The 13578-nt window shown below is 41.1% G+C and overlaps 1 protein-coding gene across 1 annotated transcript in view; it reads left to right on the top strand.

Annotated features, from left to right (window-relative positions):
* Positions 1-13102, top strand: part of MTA3 (metastasis associated 1 family member 3) — a gene marked incomplete at both ends in the record, with an annotated part of 125407 nt that extends 112305 nt beyond the window's left edge. The window contains one exon of the mRNA XM_080616891.1: positions 12967-13102. Coding sequence (XP_080473017.1) covers positions 12967-13102 — 136 coding nt within the window. The remainder of the gene's footprint in view (positions 1-12966) is intronic.
* Between the last annotated feature and the right edge of the window lie 476 nt (positions 13103-13578).

The raw sequence follows: 13578 nt of genomic DNA, 5'->3' as shown, positions 1-13578 counted from the left end.
AGAGAATAATGGAAAAAAAATGGACAGTTCATATTATGGTCTCCAGAAGTTTAATGAAAATGTAATATATCAGCTTAATATCTGTTTTGTTATCTAAGACATAATCTATGGATCAGATCAGTACTATGGCTGTTGGATGTCAAGGGGAAATGTATCTGTTGATTAAAACTGTTCTTACCAGTTCTCAGTATGCAGTGTGCGTGCAGTTCCTATCCACATTCTCTGTCTGTATCAGAATGCACGTGCATGCTGATGATTTTACCTTTATAGGGACAGCCAAAACACTAGAAAATGAGAATTTCTTTTAGCATTTGCATTATAAGAAATGTGTGGACGTGTTTGGCTGAATGGGTTGTAGCAGCAGATTTCACATGCTTTCCCTTCATGGGCCAAAAAGCATATTTATATGTAGAACTGCAGATGAATGACTCAATGCTTGTTTCCTTTCAGTGCTGAAGCAGTTAGAAACCTTCTCACGGTAAGTGCAACTCCATTGGGAATGAGTTAACTGCAACTGGTGAAATTGGAATGTGATCTTTAGCTGTTACCAGCGGACATTGCTTCCTTTTTGCTGATAAAATGGTTTGAGAGGCATCCCTGTGGCAGCATCATATAGGCAATTTTCATATTCTTCACTTCACGTTCTGTCTCCAAAAGGAAAATCTTCCCTTGATTTGTTCAGGTGCTACATGAGGATATCAAAATTGCTGTGATAATTTTTATTTATGCATGTCTCATAGCATACAAAAAAAGCTTGAAACCCAAAGCTGCATGTTGAGAAAGAAGAGAATGGGAAGCTGACAACCAGCTTCATAAATGCTGCGTCTTGCCTTGCTGTCAGTGGTCTATTTCTCTTGCAAGAGCGGGGGACAGTCCTGCTAGTGCTGACAGCCCTTGGTGCTGCTGCACACAGCGGTGGCATTCTGTATTGGAGCTCTGTCAGGGTAAACCCTCACCTGCACCTTTAAAACCAAATTGAAAACTTGGGCGAATCAGACTTCTATGAGGAGCTGTGAACAACCAGCCCTTGACCCTTCTGCCTCCCACATGTGTTTTAATCAGTGCTTAGACAAGGTCAGGCACAGCGTTTGAGTTATGGCTTGTAGCATGTTGCTGGGAGAAAAGGGAAGGGTTAAGTCTGGAGTGCTCAGGTGCAGGTCTGCTTAAGAGTTCAGTGCTAATTTCTCTGCTTTTTCTTCCTCTTCACATCTGCAGTTTATATCCCAGAGGTGTTCACAGCGATTTTTATTCTTTCTTTTCCAGCTTTCTTTTTCTTTGTGCAAAAAAATGTGCACCAAAACAAAATATTTTTAATATGTCTGTGCAGGGATGACCTCTGCTTTTCATAAAGATGAGGCAGTTTTACTTGGGATCCTGGTTTTGAACTTTACCATACCTGGATCCAGGGCACAGTGCATTTTCATGTCTTACCTGCATGGCTGTTAGACCCCGACGCCTGGCTGCATCCCTGCAGCATCAGCTGCAAGCCTGCGATATACTACATGTGACCCTCTAACCCAAAAAAATCAGTCTCTAAGGATCTCATTTTCTGGTTCCTTTACTTCTGCTGTATTATATAGTTGTCCTACATTTTGAAAAGGAGGGATTACAGAATGTATCCCTTAGAATTATGTCTAATCCTTGCTGATAGGGTTGCAAATATCTTATCGATTGGCTGCAGCAGAGTACAGGTGAGCTGACAACCATAACCAGTCACTGGGACAGTGCTACATGTGGGGAATTTCGAGAGGAACTGTCCTTGCTATACTTTAGGAGCTGTCCTATTTAGGTCACCACTGTTCACAGTGGTTATGTATTCATGAGTTTCTGTGAGCTGTTATTTTGACCTTGTTTAGTGTGAGCTCTACATGCCCTGTATGAATGCTGCGCACCGTTCACACCTTATAAATGATACTGCTCTGAGCTGTAGCTGAGGTACTATGGTACAGAATTGTGACCAGCAGTGGAGAAACTAGATCATAATCTCTTGCCATTCGTTTCTCATTGAGCACCTTTCATGGGCCTACGGACATTTTCTTTCACTGTTTATCTACATGAGTTTTTCCTCTGGCTCCTTTTGCAGTACCCATTAAGTCAAAGCAATGCCACTGTGATAATGCAACAGTTTGGTTTTTAAAGCAGGATCATTCCATGAAGCTAAAATCAACTCATTTGAAGAATGTGATTTATTTACTTTTTTTAACTTACGGAAAGAATAGTAGATATATACATGGAAAACATGTACACAAGGAAGCACCAAGTTGTGCCGTTAGTTAGAGCTGGTAGGTTTGAAGAGCATATGGTATTATCAATTTTGCTTTTTCAGTCTTCAGGACAAATGAAACACAACCATTCTGGCTTGGAGCTATGTATTAATCTTCTCACAGTTTAAGATGAAGTTTCTGTGACTTTGTAGTAAGGTACTCGCCCTATTTAAAGCTACATGGAGAGATGTTGCAGTGGTTGGAGTGCTTACGTAGGACTTGGGAAAACATGATTTAGTTCCATGGTCCGTCACAGACTTCCCATGAGACCTCAGGCAGGTCTTTCAAGTTTGGATCTCCAAGCATTTAGATGCTTGATTCCTCTGATGAAAATCAACAAGGTGCCTAAATACGTTGTTGAAGAGTTGAAGGCAGTTGTGAATGCACCCTCTGTTCATTGCCTGAGGAATGAGATGAGGAGTACGATGTTCTTTTCAGGGCTGTTGCACACGGGGCAGGTCAGAAGACTCACAGGAGATCTTCTCTCAGAGGGAACGTTTTTACCTTTGCTGGTAATGACATCTCTCCCTCAGGAGTCCAGAGGCCGTTGACTGTTGTGAGTTCCGGAGGGCGTTTCCACTGATTAGCAGCTGAAAACTCATCAGTGCACAGCTTCAGTGTTGGCCGTGGGGAAACAGAGGCAAAGAGCAGATGGTTGCAAATGACCTAGTTACTGCTGCCTGAAAAGTCACGCCGCGGCACCTTGTGAAATGGTCTTCTCTGAGCCTGCCCTGTTGAGAGCACAAAGTCAAATGCACTGCCTCTTGATGGTGGCTTAGATACCAAAGTGCATTTTGCAATTGCAGCTTAGGTAGGAGCGTGGCTGTGGCTAATTCACATGGCTCAGCTAAAGAGCAGTGGCACATTTAGAGGTGTTACTCAAGCACTTGCAATCTTCTCTGCTTCCTTTGGCCAAAGTCATTTCACACTCAGGCAGTAGCTGCAGAAGTAGCCAGAGCGTTTAGATATTTGGGAAGGGAAATACCATTTCTGGGATGAGATTTTTGCTAAATTATACTGTCTTGGGAAACTCGGGAGGGGGATGACAAACAAAACCAGCTTAAATGAAACTTGGGCATAATAATAAGTGCATTAAGGGTTGTCTTAAACACAGGTGTTGGTAGAGAAGCTCCGGTATAAGTACATAAGTTTTCCATAAGCCTCATTCACTTTGTTTCCAGACCCAATTCACAAAGCTCTTAGATGCGTGCCTGACTCCCACTGAGTGCAGCCTGTCAGCCAGAGTACATCACATAGTGATGCACCTTACGCGTCAGATGTTAAATTGGGATGTCATGCAGTTCTTTTAACCTGTTTCTGTACAGTTCTTCACAGATTTTTAATTTCCTGAAGTCTGATTGTCCATTTCAAAAGGTTTTCCATCAGAAGCTGTCTTTTGTGTTTGTGTAGAGGATTTGATGTAGCTGAACCCAATCCTCTTTACAGGATGTTTTAACTAAAGGTTTTAGGGCTTAGCTTTTTGTAAGCTTGCTGCTCAGCTTTTTCCTAAATCCACATCCCCAGTGGGAATGTGTCATCTTGTAATATTTGATCATCTTCTATTGTGGAAGTTAAAACCAATTTGGTTTTGAACAAGAAGATATTTTTCTATATAAGGTAACATCTTTGTATGGGAAGCCAATGTCTCTTTCGTAGCCTTGGGAAACACATAGGGTAACAATAAAAATGCCGACTTGTCAAACCAACATAGTTTTCTGCATATTTAAGTATCATGGAAAAGGTAAAGACCAGATTAATTACAAGATTGTAACCCATAGGAAGGCGAGGGTAACACTAGTTTCACCATTCCTATGCCTAAACCATAGAGGTTTATCACATTAAATCTTAGCTGTTGATGACTGTAATCCTCAAACACTGCACAGTCTCAGTCTTGAGAGATCTTTTCCCCTTTTTACAACTTCTGTGCCATGTGAGCAATAGGAACTGGTAGAAGCTGGACACAGGGTTAAGAATTACTTCATCTGAAAGCAGACAAATACGCAGCAATAATGTACATGTAGACAGAGACTGGGTGAATCCTGTGGTGAGCACACTGCTGCTGAAATTAAATAGCGAAGATGATAAAACTGTACTACGGTGAATATGGTCAAAAATGTAACGTCAGTGATCCTCACAGTCTTAAAATTCACCCAGATCTGCCCACTGACTTTCACTGACAAGTTGTCCTGTACTGGATTCTTCATTTCGAATTACAGAGAGAGGACTTAATTCTCAACTAGTCTATATTTCAGTGAATGTATTTAAGAATTTATTTTTATTCTTTTCCTCTGATTGTTTGGTTTGGGGGGGTTATTTTGGGGTTGGGTTGGGGTTTGTTGTTTTGTTGCTCACTAAAATCTTTTAAAGATGACCCTCTGGCATCAATTTAAGTAAGGCTGTGGAAAAACCAGTGTTAGTTGGTTTCTGTTGTAAAGCTTGCAGAAGTAACTACATAGGCATTTTAAATGTAAAATACCACTGGGAGCATAATGACTGTGACTGCGAAAGCCAGTCACAGAGATAACTGTCTGTTCTTGTCAAACATCTAAGGAGCGTGGCTGGCTGCTTTCCTTACTTGTGCTACGGATACAGGCTAAAACATGTACCTAACAAAACACAGTACGAGTGTTGTTCTGGTGGAGAAAGCACAGATCCGCACTTTAAAATCCTCTGTTATTTGGTGTGAGACAAGTGATTTAACCTCTGAGTAGCTCCACATTTTTGTCTGTAAACTTGAAGAGTGTTGATGTATGCCTGCTCCTAAGGATTAAGCAAGCCTATGAGATACTGACATGAAAAGGGATGGCCGTAAGAATGGAGAGTGCAGATTTCTGATCCATAATCTGCATCAGAGCTTCTGTGTGTAGTGCGAGTGCTGATTATGCAAGAGATGATGGTGTGGAGCAGAGCCCGGGGGACAGCTTTGTGAGGGCACTTTTGCTCTCCAGCTCCTTCTGGTAAGACTGATTAATTTTGATTTTCAGCCCTTCCCTAACAGCAAGTAGCCAGAGTGCCAAGAAGCTCCTCCAAAGATACCCTATTGGTGCACAGAGTATTCCAGGAAAAGTATATGCATAATTGATAAGGAGGAAAAATATTGCCTTTTTATTTTTTTGAGCCTCAGATAATACTGTAAACTGTAATAACTGTAAGCACAATGTCCTGGGCAAAATCCTCAGATGAAATTCTATCCTGGAGTGATTCTACACTCAAGGTAAAATTCTATCAAACAAGGTAAAGAAAGAAATGAAAATACTGATCAAAAGCCGTACAAAAAGTTCTGTTGAAGCAGTGTTCCTAATACATAAAATACTGAAGTAATTGAGATTGGGTATGTCAAAGTCGGCAACAGCAACAAAAATCTTCCCCTATGGAGCAAGTAATAGAAAGTTTTCTGTTATCTTGGACTTAAATAAGTATATTTAGTGAACACATTTCTGACCATTTCCAACACAGAATTTAATGTTCCTGGGGAAACAGCACTTAATGCTTGGAGCCCAAGGCCAGAAACAGAAGATGTATATTCTGAGCATTCTTATCATCTTAAAGTCTGGAATAACGCTGGAATTGTGAATTAATATTCGATATGTTTGGGAAGTGGTTGAAAGCAGCAACCAAGGCGTTTTCCACCGTAAGCCAGCTTTCCAGTTTCTTCCCTGTCTCGGGACAAAATACATGCTGCCGTGTGGATGCCACCAAAATCTGGGAGATAAGCTCTCCAGCCAGAATGACAGGTTAGATAGCGACATGACTTGATTGCAGGACTGGGTCATGGGGGGGATTGCTCTGCCTGTCACACACGCTGAGAAGAGACAGTTCACAGCCGATATACCTTTATTACATACATATTCATCATAATGCTATGAAATGCCCACCCAGTTCTTGTTACTCGTTGCTCATGGCAGTGTGGGTAGGTAAGGCTCTGGTGCAGGTGCTGTGAGTTGGAGGAGTGGTCCCTGGGGGTCATGGTGGTCATCTGGGGGAGAAATGCCCCCACTTATTTAATCCTTTTCTGGCAATCCATTAGTTAAGAACATTGGAATGTTTTCCAATTAACTGCATGTTCTTGTTTGGGCTAATTTATGACCCTGAGAGGCTCCTCGAGCTGTTTTCTTTTGCAGCTGTTTACCTATTTCTCAGGCCTTATCAAGAGGAGGAAGGCCTGCATTGGTTTAAGAGAAGACATTTGGTCCTCTTGTTGCATGCCTGCCTTATCTTGAGAGTCCTTGTAGCCTTGTCCATGACTATGCCTCTATACAGAGTGAAATGCTTTTTAATTCATTATCATGGGCAGTATTTTCATCTAATAGTGGATGATGTTTAATCAATACACAGAGTGGCCATCCTTCTGCAGAAGAACTGGATGGTAATGAAAATTCCTGTGGGTTCGGTATAAAGTCGTGCAGTGCAGGAATTCACCCACAATCTGCTGATATAGTTGGAAAGAATAAAGGGGTTGCTTTGATATCTTCAGGTGTCTGTGCCTGTGAGCTGTAGAAGCTCCTTGCTTTCCCAGGGTGCCTACGTATGGACAAATCTGCAGTCACCCTGCGTGTGCGTTGATGGGGAGGAGAGGTGAAGCAGCTCTTTAACAGAGCAATCTTCATGCCTTGTGGCCTGTGAAGTGGCTCGTAGCTAAGGAGAGGCTAATGAATTTCAGATAAGGCACAGGGCAGCTCTCCCATATCTCAGGTTACAAGCCCAGTGAAGCCTGAGCCATTGTTTTGTTTTAAGGAATGTTAATAATTTACTTCTTACCCATTCCAATGAGCTGTCTTTGTTAGGACTTACTGGTTCTAATTCCCGTTATGAAGCTGGATGCTGTGCTGAAACACCATAAATCCAAAGACAGGTTTTTCTCCCTTCTTCAAGGGGAAAACTGCCTGAGCAGCACGCCTCTGTGGTTGCCTCTGCCATAGTCACTGCTGTGTGGGGTGCGAGGAGATACCATCCGTGCTGAGTTAACACAGCTCCACTCAAGGCATGGGGCAAGTCATAGAATCATAGAATATCTCAAGTTGGAAGGGATCCATAAGGATCACTGAGTCCAACTCCAAGTTCGTGTTGCACCAGAACTGACACGTAATCATTTTTGTCCCTGCCATCTGCAGTATGTAACTTTTTGTCTCTTGGTGGTAAATACCAAGCTCGCAGAGGAGCTAGGAGGATAATTTCGCTGCTGATTGCTAAGATTTAGATTTAGCCATCATGTGATGACTGCCGTACGACAGCGTCTATTTATAATGTTTCTTAGGGGTTAAAAGTTTTTTCAGCATTCAACTGAAAGATGAATAGCAGTGCTGAGAATAAGATTCTGCGCTTCTTTAATTCCTTCTCTCCTTGCATCCAAAACCACCTTAAAATATTAATGAAATGTGCCTTTTGGGGGGAAATGAGAGCATGGAAAAACCTGTGGAACAAGGTGATATTTTTAAAACCCGTGCCAGTTGTTTGCATCAAAACCGGCTATAAATAATAATGGGTCAGGTTCCTGTAGTTCTGGGTTTCTAAAAATGCGCACAAAGAGATGGTTTCTGCTCTGAGCAGATTTTAAGTCAGCACTAGGCAGAAAGAGAGAGGTGGCTTGTGCCATGCAAGAGGTCAGGCATGGCACGGTCATTGAAGTCGGTGCTTTGAACACTTGATGTGGGTTTGTCCTCTCAGGAAAGAAAACACTCAAAAGCCATTATTTATTGCTTTATGTATATACATAGTAGCTGTAACCTGTTGCTCTGAAACACACAACATCAGAGATGCCCTCAAGGTGGTGCAGTGCCTGAAAATGCTATATTAAGCTGTTTAGGAAGATCTGACACAGTAATTTGTAACTGGTGTGTCTGTAAATTGTTGTTCATAGAGAACAGTTTTGCTCCCTAAATATCAATACCAAATCGGAAGACAAACACCAGCAAAGGAAAATATTCCCTTGCTAGGAGGAGAAAAACAAGAGAAGCTCTTAGAACATTTAAAATCCATTGGCATGACTACAGCAGCACCTCTTTAAGCTTACAAAGATTGTACTGCTCTGTCTGACATCTGTACGAGTTTTGTAATACAGCTAAGCGGCCCATGGCAATGGCTTTCTGGTAGCCCAATGCTTATTAAACCACTTCTGATCTGTATTAGAAATGACTATTTCACAAAAGTGCTTGTTATTAAAAGGTCTATCATTGTCAACCCACTTCTGCCTTTCAGATCTGTTTCTCCCAGTTTCTGTCACTTTGAGGTTAGATGGAAACTTCAATGGGATGTGGATGCGCATTAGCCTCAAAGTGCTGAGGGGGGAGAAAAAAAAGGCAGACCAAGTTGTTAAAAAAATACTTTTCCTTTCCACACAGGTAGAAACGTAGGAAGTGCTGCGAGTCAACCAGTCTGTCTGTAACCTGTCAAGTTTTCAGGGACCTGTGCCTGTATCTTCATCCCAGTTCAGTTCTTTCTGAGCAGGCAGCATTGCACATTTTGGCCTTTCACTTTGTTTAAAAGCCCACTGAAATGAATAGAATCCCATCAGCCTCCTAAGACAGTGCCCCTGCTGTAACTGGACTCGCTGAATAGTTGCAGTGTACCTCTGCATACAAGAAGCCCCCAGAGAAATGGGTGATCATTAGGTCTCAAAACACCCTAGGAATGGTGGTTGTTTTCTAAATAAGTTGGGTTTTGCTGACTGGCCTTGAGCTCGCCCTGAGAATTCACATTGCACAGAATTTACATTGCCCTAGTCCTGCAGAAACTTCGTGAATCTTTGTCTAGAAGACTTTGTTGTAGTTTTGCTCTCCGGATGTCGTGATGGTGAGACCGATCGCAAGTTTCACATAAAACTGGTGCCAGAATGCAAAATCCTGCCTTGCTTTAGTGACTAAAACTGCACTTGGCACATTTAAGTGTTGTTTACAATTGGCAAGTTGTACCAGAATACTTCACCCCAAAAAGCGAGTGTGTGTTGGGGGTGATTCCCCTTCACAGGGAGATGTTTGTTTCCTCCAGAACAAGGTTTGGTATCTGCTAAAATGTCAGTGGGCCTTTACATGCATTTAATTTTTCTCACAGTAAAACCTTCTGCCATAACTTGGATTTATTTTGTATTACTTCTGAAGTACTGTTGGTGTAGCTGAATAGACCAAAGTCACTGTAGTCATCACAACTCTGAGTCTAATGCAGAGGAGGCAAGACTGATGCATAACAGTTTATATATAGAAGCAGTAACAGACAGATAAGCCTGGTATTGGGAGAGCTAAAGCAAGTAATGCCTTTAACTCCTATTAGCAAAGGCTTGAAAAACACATTCTTGACTAACATCAACTGAAGGTCGCCTTTCTTTATTTTATTCAAGCTTAAAAATCACTGTTGTTTTAATGTTTGGCATGGGATCTTTGAGCCAGCTTTACAAATGAGGAACTGTTACCAGCTATCCTATTCCTGAGAAATCTGGACATAACAGGTTAGATAGGATTGTACTTAACTTCACCACATGGTTAGCTATATGGAAGTCACTTGGATCCTAGGAAAGGGTTGGTGAATTGAAGTGGTTTGCCGAATTAAATTTAAGTGGGGCATAAATGCCCTGTACAACCTGTTAGTTCTACCCAGTAGGTTCCTGTCTCTGTAGGAAACTTGCAAAGAAAAGATAGGTCTTAATAGTGTGTGGTACTTATGTACACTTCCATATTTCCCTGAATAGGTGCTTGGGGCCTTGCGTACCTTTATCCGCAGTTACTGTTTGAAGCATCATGCAGACATAAAGAATTCGTTCTTATTCCTGCATTAGCAGCAGTGCATCACATTTGACGTAAAAATGAGCACAGTGGGCTTTATATACCAATCACCTCTTAGAAATTTGATTCATTCTCATACCTTGGGTCTCAGGAGAGCTAGAAATACAACAAAAAGGCTTTAAAATACTTTTTAATTCACATTTCAAGTGAAGTCTGTAAGCATCAGAATTCCAGCACTAGTACAAAAGTCGAATTAAAAGCAGGGAGAAATGGCAATTACTCTTTCCTATTAACTGCAAGGGATGTTGCTAACGGGACAGATATTAAAGCCATTTACTTGCCACCAAATAAAGGCTTGCTGTAATTAAGACATATGGCTGGTATTAACTGAAAAAGGGACAGGAAATTTAACATTAAAGGTGGCTCTGCCCTTAATTCACTGTGGCGTGGGGGAGGGAGGAGAAATGCTGTGGGTGAAAGGGCCACAACCTTATCTTTGAATTGCCTGCCTTTCATCAGCTACTATTACAACCTGCATGTTTAAGTGTTAAAAAAACCTCTCTGAAGCATTATAAGCCCGGATCAGTGCGTCCCAGCTAAATACAGCTTGACTGTATTTAGTTGCTAAGTTCTTCAGTGTAAAGAATTAGTTCCCACCACCTTCTATATGTTTTTTGCAGTAAAAAGAACAGTTTTGGCTTTTAGCGAAATGGTTGTTTAAATATTGCATTTAATGAAGCCAGTGGAAATTTCCATTCTTCCAGGAGTTCTGAAAGGCTATATCCCAGAAAGTGAATTTCTGAATCATTTTCCCAATCCTGTTTAAATAGAAGTGCTGGATTGTCTTTTTACAGTGCAGAGCAGATCAGTTCTTCATACAGCCTATATAGAGCTACTTTCACTTATACTAAGTGAGGAGTAAACTTTTTGTGGTTTGCTTTATGGACGAATGTGATGACTCCCCCTTTTTTGTTCTGCCTTTCTTCATGCTAGTTTTGAACCAGTATTTCTGGAGAATAACTACATCTTTTGGCTTTACTGTCTGTACAAAATAATCACGGATTTTAATTGCAAAGACTTTACTGTCCTTACACTTGGGGCAGCTGCAAACTGCTTTCATTAGTAGTAACCTCTTGGCAGTTTATGAAACTGCTATATTAAAAATTCAGAAGGGCAAACAGCTATCTGATAGTTCCGTAGACCCCGGGCTTCTCAAGTGAGCAATGACCACATTGGTTCTGGAAATAAATACCAAGTTTTGCAATGAAAAATATCAAAAGGGATCCAGTTTTGTAAGCTTTTACTGGAATGATTGTCATTAATGATCAGTGTGGGTAATGGCTGCTGTCTATTCCTATGAATATATAAAGCCTAGCTGTGTCATTATTTAAGAAATAGATGTTTTACCAGCCTTAGGTTCCATTTCTATGATCTGGCCATTCTAGAGGGTGCGCAGTATCTTGTCAATCAGTTTAATATCTTCTTATTCCTAATTTAAAATAACCTTGTAAAGTAAGTACTCAAACAGTAAATTTGGGTCTCTGTGTGGCTGTATGGAAAGCTTGAACTTAACTTTCTGGTGATTCTTTTCATTTGTACTTATTGCTGAATGATGCTAAATTATCATTTGGTATCCCAGGCCGTGAGATGCCAATGACATCTTTCTTTCAGCCAGCTAAAATTAGTATTTCTCTAGATCTTTTAAATCTCTTAACCAAAATACCTGTATTTTTAGGCTCCCTTTTACCTCTAAGACAGTATGTTCTCCTGGGTTTTGACTTTTTGTTTTGTCTTTGCTTATGTTCTCTTCTGTGGCCCTGTTGTTTAACTGGAAGCTTACATTCCTGGCGAATATTCAACCAGTAACAAAATAGGTGTTTGAAATTTAATGTGCATGTTATTTTAATATTCAAGAGAATTTGTTTTGAGCTGATCCTATATTTTCAATGCTATGTGCCACCATTTTTCAGTTTCGGAGTGAACAGTCCATTAAGATGAAAGGGTGATGCAGGTAGGCACATCATCACCATGTAGTTTGTAAGTCAGGTCATGTTTTCATCTTGGAAAGTTTGAATTAGAAAGCCTGGTCTCATTTAATGTTAGAGGTCCTAGTTTGCCCTTATTCACTTCCGATAAGCTCAAAATCTCTGTAATTTATAAAACTACCAAAATGAAATCTGGGATTCATGACTTGAGTGAATTCAGAAAATAGGCCATTTTTCCAGTGCCATCTAATGTTCAGGAGTCTGCCGATGAAGATGGTTCTTGACATAGTCTCTGTGTGTCATTTCAGTGTTTTCTGATACCCTACCCTGGATTGTGATTACTGATTTATAATAGTAGAGAAACAGAGCAGTTAGAACGTAACAAAGCTTTTAAATTCAGGATTAACTATCCTTGGATGTATAAGATTACAATACAGACAACATGGCTGCTTGTAGTTAATGTTTCATTTATCATCTGAAAGTCTAAAATGAAAGTGAATTTACTGAATTTGCCTCAAAGGCACTAGCACAAAAAGCCCAGAGATTCAAGTCATGCATAAACTGCAAAATTGGTAGTGTGAATAACAATTGTTCCCAGTCCATCTCTTTACAGAGGTAACAGCCACTTGGGCGCTGATGGGGTTCTTTCTTCTGTGGTCGTTCTTTCCTGTGTTGGTATGGCATGTGAGGATTCACCATTTGAGCATTCTGGCCCATGATTTCATATAATTAAATGTTATTGTCCAAATATTGCCTAACACCAACTCACCTTTCACTGAGCAATTATCAGTTACTAGTTGGAGACAACTGTGAACCATCAGTTGATGGACAGGGCTCACTCTTGTTGACTGCAAGTCTCTTTTCCGTGAACTAGCCTTCCTGCTCTGGTAAGAGTATTTGTTATGTTTGTTATTGGCTCTTGAGCAGTCTTCCGTTAAAGACTGAGATTTATCTCTTCTGTTGTTTCTCTCTTCTTTCCCTCCTTCCCTCTTTTCCTCCTTACAGAAAAATCCGTAAGAAGTTCACCAGGTCACAGCTGAAAAGAGCTTCCAGAACACCTTGTTCTCCGATTATTGCAAAGACAAAGACTCTCATGAACAACAGGCAGGCACGAACAGAGCCAGGAACCATCATGCACTGAAGATATAACAGCATCAGCACCATAATCATGTCAGAATCATGTTTAATTGTGAAGGCAGATACAACAGGACCTTCCACATCTTCAGGACTGTATGGACAGATTGTGGTGGGGTTCTGTGTTCTGGGCAGGACCCAATAGCAGCGCTTGTTTTCCCTTGTCTCTGCAAGAGCTACTTCTGGTTCACCGTGCAGGCCTATCCCAGATTGTCCTGCTGTTCCCTCCGTTCGCAGTCATCAGCACTGGCTGGTCACGGAGGGGCTGTTTGCTCTGACCACACTGAAGGAGTATGGATGCAGAGTCCACCCACCACATTTGTCTATGTCTTCTAGTGGTTTGATACAAAAATATGCAGCTTTTGAAACTATTGCAGTGTCTTTAAAGCAGCATTTAGCCTTGAGGGGTTTGTGTTTTCAAAACCAGCTGCAGACTTTGGGTGTTCATACTTTTCAGTATTGGCTTGAGTCACTTTGGATTTG

This window comes from Psittacula echo, assembly GCF_963264785.1.
Source record: "Psittacula echo genome assembly, chromosome: 4".
NCBI classification, from domain to species: Eukaryota; Metazoa; Chordata; class Aves; order Psittaciformes; family Psittacidae; genus Psittacula; species Psittacula echo.
Note: the sequence above shows the minus strand (reverse complement) of the source record. Positions and strands in the feature narration are given on the sequence as shown.